The following is a 21,844-nucleotide window of genomic DNA, read 5'->3' as shown; positions in this document are numbered from 1 at the left end:
GTCATACATGATTAAATATTGTTTTAAAATAATAGTTTAAAGGTGTGTATTTAAGAGTCGGGATTCAATCACATTTTTCTTATTTCATAAAGGATATTCTAAAGTGTTATTTTATTTCTTACTAAGTCCATGGCAATGAATAATACGGTCGTTGAAAGAAAGAAAGCAGCCTAGCCATCCAGTCCATTCTCATTCAGAACAACCCTACAGAACAGGCTAGAACTGCCCTATCGCTTTCTGAGACTGTAAACCTTTACCGAAGTAGAAAGCCTCTTCCTTCGCCAGCAACCTACTAGCCACCAGGGCTATGTCCTTCTTAGTGTTCTTCTCGGAGATGGACTGGGACAAAGAGCCTAGAAAGTCAAAGTTGCATGTAGCCATTTCTTAAAGAATAGGCTGCAGCAGGGGAGACCCACTGGGGGACCCCATAGGCATAGACCCCGTACGTGCCATAGACCCCATAGAATGTCTCCAAGCTTACAGAGTAGACAGTAGTGTTGGCTTGTTATCTTAGTCAAGAATCAGTACGTGTATCGGGGGCTAGGTTTCTGGTTTGGGCAGGCTTTGTAATCATATGGTTTTTACAAGGTCTTTCCTGGACCCCTTTTTCAGTGGGTCAGTGCATAGGGTTGAGCCAAGCTGAGTCCTAACATTCAAAATGGGATCTATAGCAAGAGCATTTAGTGGGGCCCACACACAATTCTTTCATTCTGAGTTCAAATCCCAGGTGAGGTCCTGGAACTGTCATTTTAGGTCCCTTAGCGGTCACAAGTGTGCTTGCTGTGCATGCCTCTGAAACCAGTTGAACCAGGTCTTCTCGGAGGAGGAAGTTTGTGATCGGAAAAACAACTGAGTTATTTTACCAAGTCACCTTGTCCATCCTGCTCCTTCCTGCATCTGTTCCGTTCCCAAGAAGGCATTGTTTCTGCAACCTGTGTTTCTCCACGTATTGCCTGCTTCCTGCTCTCATTTTATCGCCATCATTTCCCCTGGGTCCTAGCTCCAACATTAGTACAGTGAAAATAAATCTGACCTCAGGAACCCCCCTAAAAGTTTCAGAGAACACAGACGATCTGGAGCCACATTTGAAGAACCTTTGTTCTAGCATATTTAGTGTTTTATCTTTCATCTTTAGATCTATGATCCATTTAAATATTTGTGTATTGTGTCAGATAAGAGAATTTAGGTTTTATTGCCTTTTCATAGAATATCACATTGAACCAGTACCATCTTTATTTAAAAGATAAACTTTTATCTATTGAAATGTAATTAGCATTTTTGTCGCCAACCAAGTGGCTCTAGGTGTATAATCTATTTTTGAAATTTCTATTCTATTCCCTGGTGGCACCGTGGCTAAGCATCAGGCTGTTAGTTGCAAGGTAAGCCATTCAAAACCACCAGCTGCTCCTCGGGGAGGAAGCCGCAGCATTCTACTACTCTAGAGGTACAGTCTCAGAAACCCAGAGGGGCAGTTCTACCTTGTCCTATGGGTGGCTGAGTCAGCACTGACTCGATAGTAGTGAGTTATTCTGTTCTTGGTATCAACAAATATAGAAGTATTGAAACTTTACAGTAATGTTTGAAGTCTGGTACAAAACTTGAACTTTTTTCTTCAAGATAACCTAAGCTAGAAAGCTGATGGTACCCGGCTATCAAAAGATATAGCATCTGGGTTCTTAAAGGTTTGAAGGTAAACAAGTGGCCATCCAGCTCAGAAGCAACCAAGCCCACATGGAAGAAGCACACCAGCCTGTATGATCACAAGGTGGTGAAAGGATCAGGTATGAGGCATCAACGGAACAAAAAGTTGTATCATAGTGAATGAGGGTGGGGAGTGTGGAGTGGAGAACCAAAGCCCATTTGTAGGCCATTGGACATCCCCTTACAGAAGGGTATCGGGGAGGAGACAAGCCAGTCAGGGTGCGATGTAGGAACGAGGAAACATACAACTTTCCTCTAGTTCCTAAATGCTTCCTCCTCCCCCACTATCATGATCCCTATTCTACCTTACAAATATGACTGGACCAGAGGATGTACATAGGAATTGGAAACACAGGGAATCCAGGCATTAGCTTATTATTTCCCCTCCCTCCCAGCTGTCTCCTCCTTCATGAACCCTTGATAATTCATAAATTATTTTGTTATATCTTGCCTTGTCCGACGTCTCCCTTCACCCACTTTTCTGTTGTCCATCCCCCAGGGAGGGGGGTCACATGTAGAACCTTGTAATCGGTTCCCCCTTTCCAACTCACTCTCCCTCCACCCTCCCAGTATCACCGCTCACACCACTAGTCCTGAAGGGATCATGTCCTGGATTCCATGTTTCCAGTTCCTATCTGTATCCTCTGGTCTATCCAGGTTTGTAAGGTAAAATTGGGATTATGATAGTCGGGGGGCGGGGGCGGGGGAAGGAAGCATTTAGGAACTAGAGGAAACGTATTTTTCATTGTTGCTACATCGCACCGACTGGTTCATCTACTCCCTGGATGCCCAGTGGCCTACAAATGGGCTTTGGGTCTCAACGCCACACTTCCTCCCTCATTCACGATTTTTTGTTTTGATGATGCCTGATACCTGATCCCTTCGACATCTCGTGATCACACAGCCTGATGTGCTTCTTCCATGTGGGCTTTGTTGCTTCTCAGCTAGATGGCTGCTTGTTTACCAAGTCTTTAAGACCCCAGATGCTATATCTTTTGATAGCGGGGCACCATCAGCTTTCTTCGCCACATTTGCTTATGCACCCATTTGTCTTCAGTGATCGTATCATGGAGGTGAGCACACAATGATATGATTTTTTGTTCTTTGATGCCTGATAACTGATCCCTTCGGCACCTCAGGATCACGCAGGTTGGTATGCTTGTTCCATGTGGGCTTTGTTGCTTCTGAGCTAGATGGCCGCTTGGTATGAGTTGACTTTTTACAATGAGTAGAAAGATGTACACTTTGCATTCACAACGTAGTACTGATTTTTATATAATTTATTGAGGTTGACTCCTTGATCAAGAACACAGTGTTTACAGGTTACGTGAGTGTTCTGGAATCATTTTCAGATATGTTGGAAAAATAAAAATATTATCTAATCATACTTTTAATTCCAGGTTTGAAGTGGCACACACGACGATCCGAAAAGACAAGACTTCACAATGCAAAAATGCAAAGTTTATTTTCTTAAATAAAATACTATATTCATATCTATACAAATAATTATTACAACCATTAAAATGTTACATTTAACAATAAAAATTTCCAAACTTTAAACAAGAGCATGGTTTAGAATATTCACACCCTAATACAATGCATTTGTAAAAAGATGTCAAAATAAACAGGACCTATTCTTATTTACAACTGTGGGACAATCCTGATCATATAATACATATCTGCTCTGGAGTTCATTATAAAACAAATAAGTTTCCATTAGAATTACAAACCAGGTGATTTACAGCAGTCGGACGCAGTGCACAGCGGACAGAGCTGGCCTGAGAAGAGATACAAACATTGAACTACTGAAAGCAGTGCAACTCGCTTTCCTGGTGGCCGCCCTACAGCAAGCTTCTCACCCAGCGAATCGAGAGATAATTGGTGAAGTTTATGTTCTCCTCAGATGTTCCACCTTATTGTACCCGAAGGCATGTATCTACATATAAACATCTATGTATATAGGTGCATGTGTGTCTATATATAGTTCTGAAAGTGGAAGCTAATCTTTACTTCACAGTAACACAACTGCAGCATCTTAAGCAACACTGTCTGGTCCCGTTCTTCTTGGAAGATCATCAGTTCAAAGCCCCTTAAAAGTTACCACTAGAGTCAAGTCCAGTGCCTCAGTGACCTCACAGATGAAAAATGGTTCTTAAGACTTGTGGGGAGAGGGGGTTGCAGGGGGAGGAGGACAGAGACCAAAAAACGCGAAGAAGGAAGTTAGATGGAGTACATTTTATGCTTCTGTGATAAAGTATGGTGGACACTTGTACACATAACAAAAACAAGAAATTTAAAATCACCTGCTTTTCTTAAAAAGGGTTACATTACAAATGAATTCTCTTCTATATCTCACTAAATCTCTAGTGACATACCATGTGGTCATCCAAAATAAAGCCAATTTGCTCATTATGTCCAATATTTTCAACTCAAGTTGGCTCCTGTGCGAACAAAAAAACTCGCTAAGAGTCTGTGCAAATCTAGGAACAAGGATGTTTGTTGAGTGACCACCACATACAAACTGAGTTTAAAAGGAGCTTTGCTACTACTAGTAAGCTTTTACCAGGATCAGCATCAAAGATGGCTCAGAAAATGATAAGGCAACAGTGAGAAACATCGGCTGTCCTTGTCTTCTAGGTGTTTTGACTCCACAGCATGCTCTATCTCAGCTGGTCCTTTGCTGTAACTGAGAAGTGGGTGGATATGTTCCAATGGCTGGTCAGAGGGCCAGAGGCACAGTTTCAGGTAAAGTGCAGTACCAGGGTAGACACCTGTGGGCAGAACTAGAAGCTCTGTGTCCAAGAAGGCCCTCAATGTTTCTTACCAGCGAGCTGGACTACCTCAATCTACGCTGAGTGTGCCCCCACATTCTCAGGCTCACACAAGAAGTGTAGAATGCAGAGAGAAACATGGTTTTAAGTTTTAAAAAAAAGGGGTGGTGGTGGTGGTGTTATTTTCTGTTTAACATTTGGGAGGAAAAAGCAGTAGCACTCAACCAAAAAAGCATTTGTGTGTGTGAGGGAGTGGGGCAGGTGGGAATCTAACTTCTGCTTTTAATTTGCACGTACGTGTCAACTAGTCATCACTCATGAATAATTTCACGCTAGTCCATCTGGTTGTTGGCCACCACTGCTGCCCTCTGGGTGTACACAGCCAGGTGGGGGGGCATTATCTCCCTACAAAAGGCTGGGTTCACACAAACAATAGAATCACAATGGCTTCCCATCTATTTGGGATCTCAACCACAGGTCTGAGGGCTGCACGTGCCTTCTTCACGCTGCCGTGAGAAAAAGAAGTCCACCAAAGAGAAGACGAAGAGCTTTATGGCACAAGGAAATATTTTAAATCAACGCTGGGCAGATCCTGGGTGACCATACTGTTTCCCTTCGAGAGAGTGAGACTCATGGTGGTTCACCGAGCCAGGCCCCCGGAATCACTGGCTAGGAGGATGTGCTTACTGCTACACACTGGTCTGATGAATAAGGGGACCAATAAGCCTTTCCGGGCAAAAGAATAATCACTGTGCTAGGGAAATGTCCAGGTTTCTTGCCACCTCTTCCGTGGAGCAGAAGAAAACAAAATCCTGTGTACCTGGATACCCAAGGAAGGATGCAGCTAAGAAAGTCAAACCAATTAAAAAGTTTTCGGATAAACTCTGGGGCACACTTTGAGGTTCTCTATACAACGGGTGATGTTAGAAGGCATGGGCAAGGCAAATAAATTAGCTATGCAATGCTAAAATCAATCTGTTTTCAAGGAGGCTACGCTCATTTTCATTCAAACTCAACATCCCTCTGACATGCGACTAGAAACCACTACCAAAAAAAAGGCACCACCCCCCTTCCCTGTTCTTCATTTTTCACAGTTCTGATATGTTCAACTGTATAAAACATGATGACTGTGGAATTTTCCCTCCCTATTTAGAAAGAGGGTACCGTCTCTGGTGCCCCCAAAAGTCTTACAGTAAAATCAAAAGTTTCCTGAAATTGTATAAAACATATTCCAAAGCAAACTGTATATACCAAACAAGAAATGGCATCAGCTTGATTATCAGTGATTGACATGAACAATTTTAGACATGAATAAAGATCTACAACTGTTTACATCCCATTAGAAATAATAGAAGGAACTGTGTTAACTGTTCAGAGGAGACACATGCTCCCTGTAACTAGGTGATCGGTGTGTTAAAAAAAGCTATGATCAGGGAATTTCATTTATGACTCGAAGATGCTTCCCTATTTCCAGAAATTACTTACGTAATTGTGGGAATGGTTTTAAACTTCTAAAGTCGTCCTCACTGGGGAGAAAAACAATTAAGTTTACCATAATCAAGAGACTCCATTTTCTACCACCCGTTTACAAAAATTAAATTTGGCTTACCACTGTAAAGTATATAATAAATTGCCTCACCAGAAAGACGGATAGCTCCAACGATCAAATACTTAACACTGCTGGTAAATTTATACCTTCATATTTTTAAACAAAAGTCAGAGCACTATGCTTTTAGAATGGAGTCCATATCTGAAATGATCTCTCAAATATTTATGCATACGTACGTTAACTAGAGTATGTATAGGCAGGAGTCCAATTATTTGCCCTTTTCCAAAGGTCAGAGAGGCCTTACTTGGGTGCAGTTCAAGATCAAAACAGTCTTGAAATAAAAGCTCAGAGAAATGTAAATGCTATCTCTGGGCAGCAGATAAAAAGAATTCATGGAAAAGAAATGGTTGAAATGATTAGGCTTTGAGACCCTTGCATTACAGAGTTCAAGTTTAACATGGCAAGTGATGGCGCTGTCAGCCTGTTACCCTATTATATGTCAGGATGCCCAGTTCTTCAGAACACGGTGTGTGTGTGTGTGTGTGTGTGTGTGTGTGTGTGTGTGTGTGTGTGTGTGAGAGAGAGAGAGAGAGAATATGGAAACTGACGGACTGGACCTTCCAAGGACAAGGAAACATCGAATGTTAAAGCAGTCAATTCAGTTGAGAGAATTAAGAAGTACGTCCTTCTAAAATCTCACTTTCCCCACCCGAAGCCATGCCAACTACTCTGTTGATCTTATTTGACGTGCTCATCAAGGCCTATCTCTCCTTGTGGCCAATTTGAAGGGGGGGGGGAAACCTATACATTTTTCTTGGTTACATACAGTATGGGTGCCCTCAGGAGTCTGCCTTGGCGGGTAGCAGGCAGACGGGCAAGTTTGGTCAGACCAGCTGAGGAGGCACAGGTGACCCTATTGATGAGTCTTTCGAAGAGGTATTCACGGGAGTTAACAGCTCTGACCAAGTCTAAGGAGGCTGTTTACCGGGAGGGGTGGGGCGAGATGCTGGTCCTGGGGCTCACTTTGATAACAGAAGAGACATGCCCTAAGGCACCCCATATTTGGCAAATTACAAAGCAATGTGTCTGAGTAAAGGGTTGTTTTCTTAGTGTTGAATTTTTTTCTCCCAGAATGAAAATATAAGATTCAGTGGAGGTTTTCAGAAACCCCTGCACATCAAGTTTTCCATACTGCAGCAGGGTGCCAGCCTCAATGTCCCATTGCCAGATGGCAAGCTATTTTTAAACGACCAGTTTGTACTTGAAAATCCATGTCTACGTAGACACATATACACATGTTCACATACATACATACACACATGGCAGACATGGACATGTAGAAAGACTACACTTTTGAAGCACCATTTCACATTTACCATCAGGAAAAATAATGAGCAAATTAATCTTTTAATTCTATTATGAAGAATAGTAATGTAATATAAAATATCTTATTTAAGTATAAATATAATTAAATCAAAACACTGACAGACTTAGGAATCTGCTCAGAAATATTTTAAGAACCAGGCTCAAATAAATGTGTAGATTCGAAACACACTATTTACTGATTAGTATTTGATCCAATCAATGCAAAACAAAAAAACAACAATTCAAGATCCAATAAATAGAATGTAAAGAGACTAGTGTAGCAAAACTCACTAACTGAATATAACACAGAACTCCACAGTAGAATTGCTTTTTTCCCCTTGTGGTCTAATGTAAAATGCAACTACAAAATAGAAAGAAAAAAAAACGTATACATATATTTTAGCTTCCTACTTTTAAGGCTAATTGTCTAAGGAAGACCTTTGTTTTAAAGAATCTTGGCACATTAAAAAAATAAGACAGCTCCCTAATTTGAAGAACAAGATACGAAACAATTTATGAGTTCTATTATCAAGAAAGACGTTGCCAGGTAAAGCAAACCTTCCTTTAAGAGTCTAGCCTGAACAACTCATTTGCTAAGGAGCCCTGGGGCAGAGTGGGTGAGAGTTCGTGGTGAACCTCAAAGTCGGCAGTTGGAGTTCAGGAGCAACTCCCTTCCCAGTCACCGGTCTGCTTCTGTAAGATTACCGCCTTGGAAACTCTGTGGACCAATTCCATCCAATCTCCTCCTATAAGATCGCTGAGCCGGCATCAACTTGAAGGCCACAGGTTTTAAAATCTGACGTGTTCGCTGCTTGACTTTAGCCATGAGCCTTCAAGTCAGTGCCTACCATGTTTAAGAAACCGGCCTTGCTCGCGGCTGACAGGAGTCAGCGTTTGCTTATGAACCATTGGTGCTATCACTTGGCCTATATTTGGGGGGCAGCAACTCAACCAAATTTATAAATTAACAACGACTGTTAAAATCTCCATTCCTTCCTCCCATTCAGCCTGCATCCCAGCTGATTCATATTTAGGAAGTAAAAGATTATAAATCAAAATTGGAATTGAAAATCTGCTTGGAAATTGGAAAAAGCACAGGCTACTGCTTAAATGAAAGATTATCTTTTGGGGGGGAGCGGGCAGGAGACATTCCTAGATCTGCATCATCTCTGACATGACTCCCTACATTCAGAAGGTGACTGAAAATGATTATGCGAACACCAAGATACACACACACACACACACACACACACACACACACACACACAGTCCCACTCTCCAGGTACATGAATTTGTGCACGCACACACACAGATCCCTATGTCATCTCACCCAGGACAGTTACACTGTACCTCTATGACATCTATCGGAACTTAAACAGCCGAGCTGCAATCGTGACCTAAGATATGGCTTATGTTGTGGGCGGGTCTGTTGGGGGGCTGCTTGGAAGAGTCCGAGGCAGACGCGTTTGCTATGGTCAGCAACGGGGACATTGCTGAGCCGTCGGGAAGGGCGGTAGCGATTTCTGGGAACAAAGATGTCATATTAAAATTGGATAAGTGAGAGTTGGTCATGTGCATCGGCGGCATGTCTGGGAGAAGAGGAAAACTTGGTTGAGCAAAGCCCACGGGTCTGGGAGGCGATAAAATGGATCCGAATCGGTTATTTAAACTTCCGCTGTTTACCTTCTCCGTGCTAGGATTGGAGAACATTTGATTCGAAAAATAGGGGATGGAGATGTCGTTGGACAGCGGAGGATGAGCAGGCGAGTACGGGGGGTAGAAGGAAGGGAGAGCATTTTGAGGATCTACTGGGATGAGGGCTGGAGTCCGAGTGGCACTAGGCTGAGTAACCTGTGGAATGAATGAAGCGTTCGCGTTTATTGGTGGGTTCATGCCACCTTCCGGAATAAAAGGAAAACCAAAATTTTGCGAGAGCGTGTGCTGGTCAGGAGCTGAGTTATCGCTGGGTCCTTGTGGGCCGTCGGGCATAAAACGAACGAGGCCTCCTCGCTTCTCTGCGGTGGGCTGCTGGCGTCCAAGAATCACACTGCCACCAGTTGGCAGGGGCAGATGGGGAAGACTTGGATCAAAGACATTACTGTGCCTTTGGTTTCCAGAACGATTCCTTTCCGGCTGACGGATTTTGGATCCGCTGCTGTCTTGCAGGGGGTGCCTGGACCGCTGGGGAACTGAGGAGTTGGCTTGCCGTGCGGGGGGGCCTTGATCAGCACTCCCGTGAGACACCGGTGGGTGCGGCAAAGCTGGCCTGGCCACTCCATGCATGTTGGGTGTGCCTGGAGGATTCATGTGGCCCTTTGTGCCATGGCTGTCGGCAATCCTCATGGGGTTGGATTTCTGGACGGAAACATTGGGACTGGAGTTTCGGCCTTGAACGTCTCCTGAAGCAGAGGGACTTGAAAAAGGGATGTTCAAAGTGCTGTTCCTGGGGTTGATTGCGTTCAAGGACATGTCGCAGCTGTCTCGATTCTGACTCTCACTCTCTCTTCGCATATGGACACTTTCATGAGCCGGGGGACAGTTATACTCAATGGCAGGCGAGGGGCCACACTGTGTGTTCCGCTGATGGTCTGAGAGGGATCTCTGGCTCCCAAGGACCTGATCGCTGAGGTGTGGGGCAAGCAAACTCTGCATAAAACTTTGGTGACACGTATTCTCACTGTCCCTTGGGGGAAGCGCGTGTCCTGTCGGGATGCTCTGAACCGGCGGGTATGGTAACCTCTTTTGACGGTCAATCGGTGGCGGGCCAGCGTTTTGACTAATTCGAAAAGTCTGAGACTGCATGCTTCGCAAAGTTGAGACCAGGTTACCTATTTCATTGTTTCTTGACGGCTGGACATCAAAGTTGCTTTGGGGCTGCTGACTGGCTCCACTGGGTTTAAATGTCTGACAATCAGAGAGGCGGATATCTGGGGCAACAGGATGGTCCACCCGGCCCTGCATGTTATGAATAGCCAAACTCTTATTTCTGGGGACATCAAGGTAACTTCTCATTTCAAGCTGGTCGGAAACTCTGGAACCCTGAATTGACAAGCCCATCCTCTGCTCGGAATTTGAAGATGTCTTTCCAATGAGAGCCTCAGCAGAGTAACTTGAAACTCTGTTTCTCTCCGGCCGATGTGGAGTACAAGTCATGTCGGAAGATCTGGTCACAATACTGGCTTGGGACACCATCTGCTGCTCTAAGCCTCTGGATGTCAAAAGTCTCTGCATTGGATTGTGCCCAGATACGTGTTCGGAAGAAACCCCTGAGCTCTGCTGTCGGCCTCCGACATCCTGCTGCTGGTGCAGAAGGTCTTGATTAAGATGGCTCTGGGGATGGCTGTGGTGGTTTCGGCTCGTGGAAGGGTTCTCACAGCTCTTCTCCGGCTGGGAATTTCCAAAGTGTTGCTGCATCTGTTGCTGCTGCATCTGCTGATGGTGGGGGTGTGGCTGGCCGCTCTTGGACCGCGATGGGTCAGTGGCATGGTGCTTCGGTTGTAAGGAAAGCTGAGAGGTCGGAGTACCCTGCACCAGATTCCTCTTTTTCTGCATCTGGACTTCCTGCTGTAGAGTCCTCTGTTGGTGGACAGTATGGGGCTGCGAGTGGACAGAGCTCTCTGCATGAGGTACATGATGCTGTAGCTGATACAAGTGATGCCGCTCTCTTAACTGCCCCACCTGCTGCTGCTGCTGCTGCTGCTGCTGCTTTAAGTAGAGGTGGTTACTATGGAGATGAGATACTCCTTGCGCTGGACCGTGTTGCTGCAGGGCCTGGAGATGCTGCTTTGCTTGCGTCTGCTGCTGTTCGGCAACGGAGGGCTGAGAACTGCACGGGACGTCAGCTTGCCTCAACGCGGGGGCCGCAAAGTTGTTAGTGGGAAATAAGCTGGTCAGGCCATCTGCATGGGTCGGGTTGCTAACGGGCACGATGGAAGTCGAAGAGTTGGGAGGGATCTGACTAACCATGATTTGAGTTTGATCCGAAATGCTGTCTGGAGTTCGGCTCATCAGGGACATATTTTCAAGCCGGAGGGGGGCTGGCTGACAATGCTTTTGGCGTTTGGCAGAAGAGAGGATGAGGTCATCCTGAACCGTTCGCTTAGCAGAATCTTTACGGCTTTCGTGGCTTGGCTTCAGGAGCGGCTCTGGAACCTGTGGGTTTGGTAGGGTAGTGGTCATCGTATTTAACTGTTCTTGGGCATACTCAGTCATCAGAGATGGGCCAGGAGGCTGACTGCCATAGGAGCCAGATGAGACAGTCAGACTAACCGAGGCAGGGTCTGTTGCTTGCTCGGAAGATTGGGGCAAACCCGCACAGCTGACCAGAGGATGGCTGATGCCACTCTGATGAATGAGACTGTTCACACTTAAACTTGGTGGCTGAGAAGCTGAAACCGGTAACGAGGCATTGGATGTTTTAATTCCTACAGAGCAACTTGGCTTTTCCAGGGGCCGAGCCACAGTGGCTTCGATTGGATCCTGAGGATTAAATTCATTTGGTGCCGCTGCTGCCTGCTCTGTGCCATTCTCTTTAGGGATCTGTGACTTGAAAGGCTGCTCTCCCTCGAGGGATGAGGTTTCAGAAGGCTTTGCAGTGGCTTCCCTTATATCAACTCTTCCCTTCTCAAGGTTCTCCTGGTCAAAAATAGCTCTCGCTGCAAGAGCTACGATATCAGTTTGCTCTACAAAGGCGCAGCTGTCGCATGGTCTAGTTGTTGCACTGCTGGGCACATCCTCTCTGGTTGTTTCTGGAAGCATGGATGCCACGGAGAAACTGCGGCTGCTGCCAGAGCTGGTGGACATGGGCGAGTCGGTCTGCCTGCTGGTGAGCAGAGAGCCATTCATCACCTCCTGATCGGGGATGCAGGAATGCTGCTGTGGTGGATCTCTCCCTTCACTGTTCAGCAATAAGAGCTCCGGCTTGGGATGCAAATCCACACTGGAGTCTACGACTTTGGGATTTTCAGAGGAAAAGTCCGGGTGGTCCATGTGGACCGAAAGAGGGGTTTTCTGAGGGACTTTTTCTTTAGCAAGATCAGACAGCAAGGCAGTGAAATTCTGACCCTTTAACAGACCAGTGGTTGGCAATGCATCCACTCCATCTTGCCCAATCCCGCAGGGCTCAGCAACAAGTCCCACCTCGGGCACGCAGTCAGTGCTAGTGGTGTTTGTGGTAGACGGCAGACCGGAGACCTGAGAAACCAACATGTGGGTATCATGTGGAGGTGGACTCAACCCCTCGGCTGACGCGCAGGCCTGGGCAGCATCTGATAACGTCTCACTAGTTGGTGGCTTCTCCTGGGGTGCCTCTCGTTGCAAGACGGGTGTGGGATCTTTGGGTTTCGCTGGGGCTGGGGCAAAATGTTCCCTTGTGAGCAACTCTTGGGAGGGTGAGTCCGACGCTTCCGCTGACTGACATTTGGGGGGAGACTCAGAACTGAGTGCTTCCAGAGAATGCGAACCAGACACGGCGACACTGTTCGCCTGGGACACAGTAACAGGTGGCAGAACGGCAGGGAGGCTATCCAGCAGGGCGTCGTGACAGGGCGGCACTGCAGACCCTTCCGAGCGCGGGCAGTCCAGCTTCTCCACATCTCTGGCTGCGCTCAGGGGGCACGCTGGCTTGTTAGCCAGTACGTGCTTCTTGGCACTGGGCTTCTTATTCAGCCTTTTGGACTTTGCATTTGGAGGCAAACAGGCCGCCGCGTTCCCTGGGGGAGGCGTGACGGGACCACGCGCACCGGGTAGTGTGGCTGAACTGTCTGCCGTCGTGGGAGGCACTGCAGTTGTGGTTAGTGAAGCACAGTTAGCTGCGGTGGTTTGACTACTTGCAGCGGTCTGAGGATTGGCAGGGGGGCTAATCGACAGTTGGACACAGCTTTGCCCGGCCATCTGCGAGATGCTTTGATTGAGGCTGGCCAAGGCACCGAACGTATTCAGGGCAATGTTGGTATTTGGATCTTCGCTGGTGGTGGGCTGAATAATTTGCATAGGGGTTTGATTCGTCGTTCCTGACGACGACGACATCACAGGCTGCAAAGCAAAGAGCTGTCCGTTTAAAGAGATGGTCTGCGGCTGCTGTTGGGGTGCCATGGTCACAGAAAAAGTCGGAGTGGAAGTAGATGATGAGGATAAAGATGAAGGTCTTGGTAGGATGTGGACCAGGTGCTTGCCTCCAAACGTCTGTGGGGCTGGGGCATTTTGCACTGAATTATTGGGCCCTAGCAGAGCACTGGCTCCATTGACAGGGAGTCGGACAGGCCCGGGAGGTGGCGCGGAGAGCAGCGGCAGCGGATTCTGGTTGGCTGTCTGTATGATCACTATCTGTTGACCGACTGTTTGGTTGGGAACCTCTGCTCTCATCATGGGCGGGCACGGGGTACTGCTGGGTGGCTGGAGAATGATAACGTTTGGATTAGCCGGAGCAGCATTAACCGCCGAGCCAACCGGCTGAGCCATCTGAATCACTTGCATGGCTGAATTCACTGGAAGGATATTTTTGGGCGGTTGAGGTTTAACTTGGGGCTGGGCAATCAGTGGCTGCATAGGTAAAGACGAACAAGAAGGCAAGGTTACAACCACTGGCTCAACTGCTTGCCCATCTGCGGGAAAGGAGCTATTCAAGCTAATGCCTGTAGCCACATGTCGACTGTGGTTGGCTGTGGCGGGGCTGGTGCCAGCCTCATTGGATACCGGGGTCACAGCGATGGATGGGGTCTGGCTTAAGGGCTGAATGGTGTTTCCCGCCACGTGCAAAGTCGTCCACGTCGTCTGTGTGTTTCCAGCCGAGGAAATTCGGGTAAGGCTATTTATGTTTTTCAAATCTGAAGTACTAACAGCTGAAGAAGGCAAAGAACAGGAGAGGGTCCAGCCACTGTCCAGCGCGTTGACTGACACGGCGCTGACAGGGGCGGCCGGCTTCCCAGCCCCAGGGGTAGCCGGAGCCACCACCGCAGGGGTGTCTGTCAAGTCTGGGCCCTTGCTGACGTTCACTGGAGGGGAGTCACCTGCAGAACTGGGAGGCCGGGAGCAGGCTGAGGTGTTAACTGATTCAATGAGGGTGTTTTGAAAATCACTTGTGCAGTCTGGTGTGCTTGGACAAGGCTTGTGTCCCTGCGGCGCATCAGTGACCGTTGCTGAGGCGCTGGAGGGGACACTTGAAGCACGATGGGCCGCTTGCTTCGGTAACTTGGAGCTCTCTTGGCCATTCTTACTCTCCGGCGGGTTTTGATTGCTTAGAGGCGTGTGCAAGGACCGGGACTGACGAGGCTCGGCCCCAACTGGGACAGCAATCAGTGGGCCACTGGCAGCACCAAGCACACCCATGTCACTTTCGGAGGTGGCAAGCTCAAGGAGGTTTTGAGCTGCGACGGTAGCAGGAAGACAGAGAGGAGCGGGCTGGTGGGCGGCGGGCTGATGCCATGGCTTATTTTCAGAAGGGTAAACTGCCGAAAGAGACGCAGGGGGCACGAGGCCGCACGTCCTCTGCACGGGCACCACGTTGGCGGTTTGCTTCTGTAGATGCTGACCGACGTTAAAGGTGATCCCCTGCACGGCTGCTCCCGGGCCGTTCCCAGCGGGCTGGCTCCCATTTGAATACACAATGATATTTTTTTGAACTTGGTCACTGGAAATAACAACGGAGACCTTGGAGTTCTTAAGGTTTCCTTTCCAGTGGATGGTGGGGTCATCATATAAGCAGATGTCATTGGCTTTCAGTAATTCAATATACCGGGCATTTTCTTTTTGGATTTCTTCCAGTTGCTTCCGTAGCTTTTTAATTTCTTCAGCTATAATATTAAAAAGAAAAGAAAAGAGAGAGAGAGAGAGAAAACCTGTGAACGTCAGTATTCCTTTACAAACAACCTGAAGAAGAAGAAAATGTGCACTACAGCGACTGACTGGCATGCTGAATACATCAATTGAGATGCTTCGGTTCTTTTTTAACACAAGTCCTTCCTTCTTTGTAGACGGGAACATCAAACTCCCCTTCCTGGAAAAGTACAATAAAACTTTGAGAAGCCAAACTCCATGGGGCTCTGTGCTGCCTGTCCAGGTCTCACAAGTATTCCGTCTTTCACAGGATGCAGTCTTACCACATTTCTGTTGCTCATTTTAGTCGAAAATATTTGGGCTTTCCACCTTACACAAGGCCTGGCCTTCACAACTTTGACTGTACACATCTTTAAATTTCAAGCACTAAAAAGATTACTCATAATATAGAAAACTCAAAGCTTCCAATTGCGCATGGAAAGATATCTTGATATCATGGTAACACAGCAGAAAAAATAACATTGAATATCAATTAACTGTCATTTAAAGTGTTGCACTAGCTCAATTACTTGTGACGAAAATAGTCTTTTTTATGCCGGGCTTTAAACGCATTTCTATGTTATCCTGTGGGAAAATCAAGACTACAATGAACAAGAAGCACATACGAGGGGCCAAGTGGTGGGGCACCGAACAAAGAAGTGACAGACACCTGCACTTGCCCTGACTGCGTGAATACAGCTATCCTGGTATGTTACTGAGCAAGGAGGGCTCTGTCACACTCCTGTGCCTCAACAAGACTGCTTCTCACCCATGGGCCCTATGAATGGGGAATCCGTGGGTGGTAGCATTTCTAGGATCCCATACGTCCCCATCTCCCTTGCCAGACAATCCTCAGACCCTTATGAGGTACTGAAAAGGTCCACTCGACCACATGGCCGGCCCCACTATGAGACATGATGCCCCTCACTGACCCATAGCTCTACAGGGGACAACACCGGACACAGTGTGGGAATTGCACCCGATCTGATCCCACCACACCGAGGCAAAACATTGAGGGGGTGCAACAGAACAGCAGGGGAATGGAGCGGCAAGGTCCCCAGGGAATGCTGAAGGTGGACTTTGGGGCCAGGGCATGGTGCCGCCCCAACAGACTGGACTGGAAAACACTCCTAAAGGCCAACAAACAATCCTTGATCTAACTACAAGCTTTTCTTTCTTGTTGTGTTTTGTTTTGTCATTGGTTTGTTGTTGTTTTGTTGTATGTTGTTGCTTGGTTGTGCTCTGTCTTGTTTTTGTGCATGTTATTATCTCTGCAGGTCTGTCTAAATAAGATAGGCTGGATGCACAATTGGAGGAGAAAGTAACGGGACCGATAGTTCCGCGGGGACATGGGAGAGGGAGAGGTGGTGGGAAAGGTAGCAGTGTTAAAAAACCCAGGGACAAGGGAATAACAAGCGATCCAAATCAGTGGTGAGGAGGATGTGGGAGGCCTGGTAGGACATGATCAAGGGTAATGTAACTAGGAGGAATCGCTGAAACCCTGGTGGGGACTGAGCATTATAGTGGGACAGGAGGAAAGTCAGAGCAAATAGAGGAAAGAGCTGGGAGGCACTTTATAGAGGTCTAGATAAAGGCATGTACATATGCAAATATATTTATACATAAGGATGGAGAAATAGATCTATGTGCATGTATTTATAGGTTTAGTATTAAGGAAACAGAAGGACACTGAGCCTCCACTCAAGTACTCCCTCAATGCAAGAATAATTTCTTCTATTAAATTGGCATTCTATGATGCTCACCTTCCCAACACAACCACTGAAGACAAAGTGAGTGAACAATCAAATGTGGTGAAGAAAGCTGATGGTGCCCGACTATCAAAAGATATAGCATCTGGGGTCATAAAGGCTTGAAGGTAAACAAACGGCCATCTGGCTCAGAAGCAATAAAGCCTACATGGAAGAAGCACACCAGCTTGTGTGACCACGAGGTGCTGAAGGGATCAGTTATCAGGCATCAAGGAACAAAAAAATCATATCACTGTGTGCTCACCTCCCTGATACGACCACTGTAGACAAAAGGGTGCATAAGCAAATGTGGCGAAGAAAGTTGATGGTGCCTGGCTATCAAAGCTATAAGATCTGGGGTCTTAAAGGCTTGAAGGTAAACAAGCAGCCACCTAACTCAGAAGCAATGAAGCCCACATGGAAGAAGCACACCAGCCTGTGCGATCACAAAGTATCAAAGGGATCAGGTATCAGGCATCATCAGAACAAAAAATCCTACCATAGTGAATGAGCAGGGGAGTATGGAGTAGATACCCAAACCCCATTTGCAGGCCACTGGAGATCCCCTTACAGAATGTCTTGGGGAGGAGACAAGCCCGTCAGAGTGCGATGAAGCAAAGATGAAAAATACAACTTTCCTCTAATTCCTCAATGCTTCCTCCTCCCTCCCCTCCCCCACTGTCATGATCCCAATCCTACCTTGCAAGTCTGACTAGACCAGAGGATGTACACTGGTACAGATGGGAAATGGAAACACAGGGAATCCAGGGCGGATGATCCCTTCAGGACCAGTGGTGAGGGTGGCGATAATGGGAGGAAATAGGGAAGGAGGGTTGGAAAGGGGGAACCGATTTCAAGGATCTATATGTGACCTCCTCCCTGGGGGACGGACAACAGAAAAGTGGGTGAAGGGAGATGTGGGACAGAGCAAGATATGACAAAATAATAATTTATAAATTATCAAGGGTTCATGAGGGAGGGGAGAGGAGGGAGGGAGGGGAAATAATGAGGACCTGATGCCAGGGGCTTGGGTGGAGAGAAAATGTTTTGAGAATGATGAGACCAATGAATGTACAGATGTGCTTTACACAATTGATGTATGTATGGATTGTGATAGGAGTTGTACGAGCCCCTAATAAAATGATTTTAAAAAAAGAAAGAAAGAAAAGGTCCACTCGAACACCGAGTAGCTCAGCTGAGGAGATTCTTTTCCTTGGATATTTAAACTAAGAGACCCATAAAATGACAGTGGGCCACAAACATTTAAAAGAACAGCCAGGACTGATAACACACACAATACTCCTCAGGTTCCTGAGGCTTCCTCACCCCCAGTATCATGACCCCAGTCCTGCCTCTCATCGCAGGCTAGACTAGAGCATGTGCACAGGTACAGAGACGAGCTCACGACACACGGAATCCGGGTCAGATGAGTGCCGCAGGAACAGAAATGGGAGTAGCAATACCAGGAGGGGAAGGGGAAGGTGGGGAGAGGAGAGTAGGAAGGGGGAACTGCTCATAAAGATTTACACATAACCACACACATATACACACACACATCCAGGGGGACAAGCAAAAGAAACCATGGGGGCAGACAGCAGTGTAAGTTATGAACATAATAATAATTTATCATTTATCAAGGGGTCATGAGCATGGAAGGGAGGAGGATGGGGGGGAGAGAAGCTGATACCAAGGGTTGAATAGAAAGTAAATGTTTAGAAAACGATGATGGCAACATTGTACAAATATATTTGATACAACTGATGTATGGATTGTTATAAGAGGTGTAAGAGCCCTCAATAAAATGATTTTTTTAAAAAAAAATTGGCCACCACAAAACAAATAAATAGGAGGGAAAAAAGGAAAATGAGCTGATTCCAGGAACTCAAGTGGAAGGCGAATTTTGAGAATGATGAGGGCAACAAATGTATAGGGTGCTTTACTCGATTGATGTATGTATGGATTGTGATAAGATAAAATGATTTATAAAAAATAATAATAATAAATATTTTTTTAATTTTTAAAAAGAGTCATTGTGCGCCAAAGAAATGATAATTGCTCCCACATATTGCACTGTCTCAAACCAGAACAACGACAGCAGTTAACACCGATCAACCATCTACCCTGTGCCAGCCTTAGTCAAAGTGCTTCCCATGCATTTTTACTTTAATGCTCTAAACAGGCATGAGGCAGCTATTACCTATCATTATCACCATTTTCACAGATGAGAAATCAGCTCAGAATAATTGCATAAAGTCAATGAGGTAGATACTATAATTATTCCCATCTCAAGGCATGGCAACAGGCTTAGAGAGAGATTAAGTAGCTCAAGGGTTTCAAGTGAGACAGTGAAATTGAAACTCAAAGCCAGGTGGGCCTAGTTCCAAAAAGGCACGGCAGTAGCCACCGGGTGAGCCTATCATGTGCTCCGTGAGGATGCAGAGAAAGCTGCGGGAAGGAGGAGAAGATATGGTGCAGGCCTACAAACGGTGAAGACAGGATGACACTCCGGCGCTGCCCTCAACCCCTAGTCTAGTTGTTCAGCTTTTCTTGATATCCAAGAGTTTCTCTTTGCCCTAGATTTGATTACGTTGGCTTCGGTGTGTTGACGTGAAAACTCGCCTTAGAAATGTCTTTGTCCCTCTGGTGGGGTGCCTCCAAGTGTTTACACCCACGGCAATCAAGCCGATTCCAACCAATTCACAACAACTCCGGAGATCAAAGTAGAACTGCCCCTGTGGCTTTCCAAGGTTGTCCATCTTTATGGGAGATAAAAGCCTCACCTTCCTCCCAAGGAGCAGCTGGTGGGTTCAAACCGCTGACCTGGTGGTTAGCGGCCAAATCCGTAAGCTACGACACCACCAGAGCTCCTTAGCAACTGGCTAACAAACATAAATCACGATCCTAAGTATCTGACAGTGTCTATCGATGAGTGGGGGGGAGTTATGATCGAACAGAAAAATAAACAAGCATTCTGAATGCTTTCCAATATCCTTCCCACTCACTACCATAGACACAACCCAAAAATACCCCCATCACAGCAAATTCTGCACTTGTTTCTGCCCTGGGGAGTCATTGCCGGAAATCCTCTCTCGGCTCCATTCATATACTTAAGGAAAGGACAGGTCAAATAGGCCTACCAACCGGGGTTTTTAAGGATCTGGGCTCATTTTCTTTTTTTAGCTATTATTAGCAAGCCTTCTCTTCAATTGATGGGGGGGGTGGGCTCATTAGACAGCAGAGAGACGTCACCTCTGTCTAAAAATCAAATATCATTAAGTGATCGCGTAGTTAGATGCATATGTAGCATGTGCTACAAGTGATGAACTGAACATTCCGGCCTGCCGAGTTAATCCACAGTAAAGTCGAGACACAGCTAGGTCACTGATCTTGCTTTTAAGTTACACTAAGCAAAGCAAGTCTCCTGGGTCCTCTCCGGGATTCCCCTAGTTAGATGATCCAACTGGGATAGAGGAGACCCAGTATTATTAGTATCATGAGTCACACAGACCTCACGAAGCGCACAGACAAGGCAAGTATCAAAATTCTATATCCCAGAAAATGTGCTTACTCTCACCGCCATTGAGTCAATACTGACTCAGCAACCAGAGTAGAACTGGCCCTGCGGCTTCCCAAGACTGTAACTCTTTACAGAGTGGAAAGTCTCATCCTTCTCAAGAAACGGTTGGCTTTTTCAAACCGCTGACCTGGCGGTTAGCTGCCCACGAGAATCATATAACATGTAATCACAATAAATAGCAGCCCCAGGGCTCCTAGAGCTGCTCACAGAAGGGGAAAGAGTTCAACTAACAGTAATAGTATTTTAAACATTACTGTTCCGGACCCACTCCTAGGAGGGCCTTCATATTGCTTGTGGCTGGGTAGAGCCTTCTGCATCCCAATCTACGTTACCCCGGGTGTCCCATAGGTCTCCGCATTCAGAAGCAACACAGAGTCGCCGTACAATCTTTACCTTGTTCGTTGTTTCCACCATTAAGCAGGAGTTCATCATTTTGCCTTTTAAGTTCTGTTATATACTTGAAGGCTTGGTCCAGGATCATGTTCTTACTCTGCCAAGAAAAAAAAGGAATCATTTACAGGGTTGACAGAAGAGACTTAAATGGGCAGAGGGCGAGCTGCGCTTGGCTTTAGCTGTATCCCATTAAGGACGGGGTTCCAGAAAGCTCAGGGAGCTTCGGGTCCTCACTTGCAAAGCTACGAAGGACAAGGGGAACCAGGGCTGTGCCGAAAAAGGCTGCTGCCACCTGGAGTCCCTTCAGTGCACGAACTGCACCTGACGCCCGCACGGAGACCAGGCCATTAGGGAGCTCATCACCCGGAGAGAGCGGAGGCTCAGCCACCAGGGCCACTTCCAAAGTGAGCATCTTTATCACCATCACGTCATACATGTGCTTCCCAAGCCGCACATGAAAGCACAGCCTTCTGTGAGCTGTGCCAGTCACAGCAGGTGGGCAGCCACCGTCCTCAGGGAGAGCCCAGAGGGACGGAAGACTCCCACCCCATTTTGCCCACAGGTGCTGCCCCACAACCCGCACCAGCAGCCCTGTGAAGATTTGTTTGTTTTAAATACGTGTGTTGGGGGCTTTTCCGTCTCTTATCACAATCCATACATTCATCCAGTGTGTCAGGCACATCTGCACGTATGCCGCCATCATCATTTTCAAAGCATTCTCTTCCCACTTCAGCCCCTGATATCAGCTCCCCATTTCTTCCCCTCCCTCAGCCACCCATCCTCCCTCACAAACCCTTGATAAGTTATCGATTAGTATTTTCATATCTTACATCACCCTTTGTTGCCCCTCCCCCACTTTTCCATAGTTCCTCCCCCTGGGAGGGGGATATGGGTTGACCTTTGTGATTGATTCCCCCTCTTTCCCCTC

At 46.7% G+C, this 21,844-nt stretch overlaps 1 protein-coding gene across 2 annotated transcripts in view; it reads right to left on the bottom strand.

Annotated features, from left to right (window-relative positions):
* Positions 1-3,191: 3,191 nt before the first annotated feature.
* USF3 (upstream transcription factor family member 3) overlaps positions 3,192-21,844 on the bottom strand; it is a 61,950-nt gene continuing 43,297 nt past the window's right edge. Inside the window, exons 5-6 of one of the 2 annotated variants that reach the window (XM_075542520.1) lie at positions 20,917-21,013; positions 3,192-15,176 (exon numbers count right to left, since the gene is read on the bottom strand). In XM_075542520.1, the coding sequence (XP_075398635.1) occupies positions 8,758-15,176; positions 20,917-21,013 (6,516 nt within the window). In that variant the 3' untranslated portion in view covers positions 3,192-8,757. The remainder of the gene's footprint in view (positions 15,177-20,916; positions 21,014-21,844) is intronic. The other variant, XM_075542519.1, reaches the window with a different exon arrangement.

Source organism: Tenrec ecaudatus, chromosome 2 (genome assembly GCF_050624435.1).
Source record: "Tenrec ecaudatus isolate mTenEca1 chromosome 2, mTenEca1.hap1, whole genome shotgun sequence".
Lineage (NCBI taxonomy): Eukaryota > Metazoa > Chordata > Mammalia > Afrosoricida > Tenrecidae > Tenrec > Tenrec ecaudatus.
The sequence above is the reverse complement of the archived record's forward strand: the minus strand, read 5'-3'. Positions and strand labels throughout refer to the sequence as shown.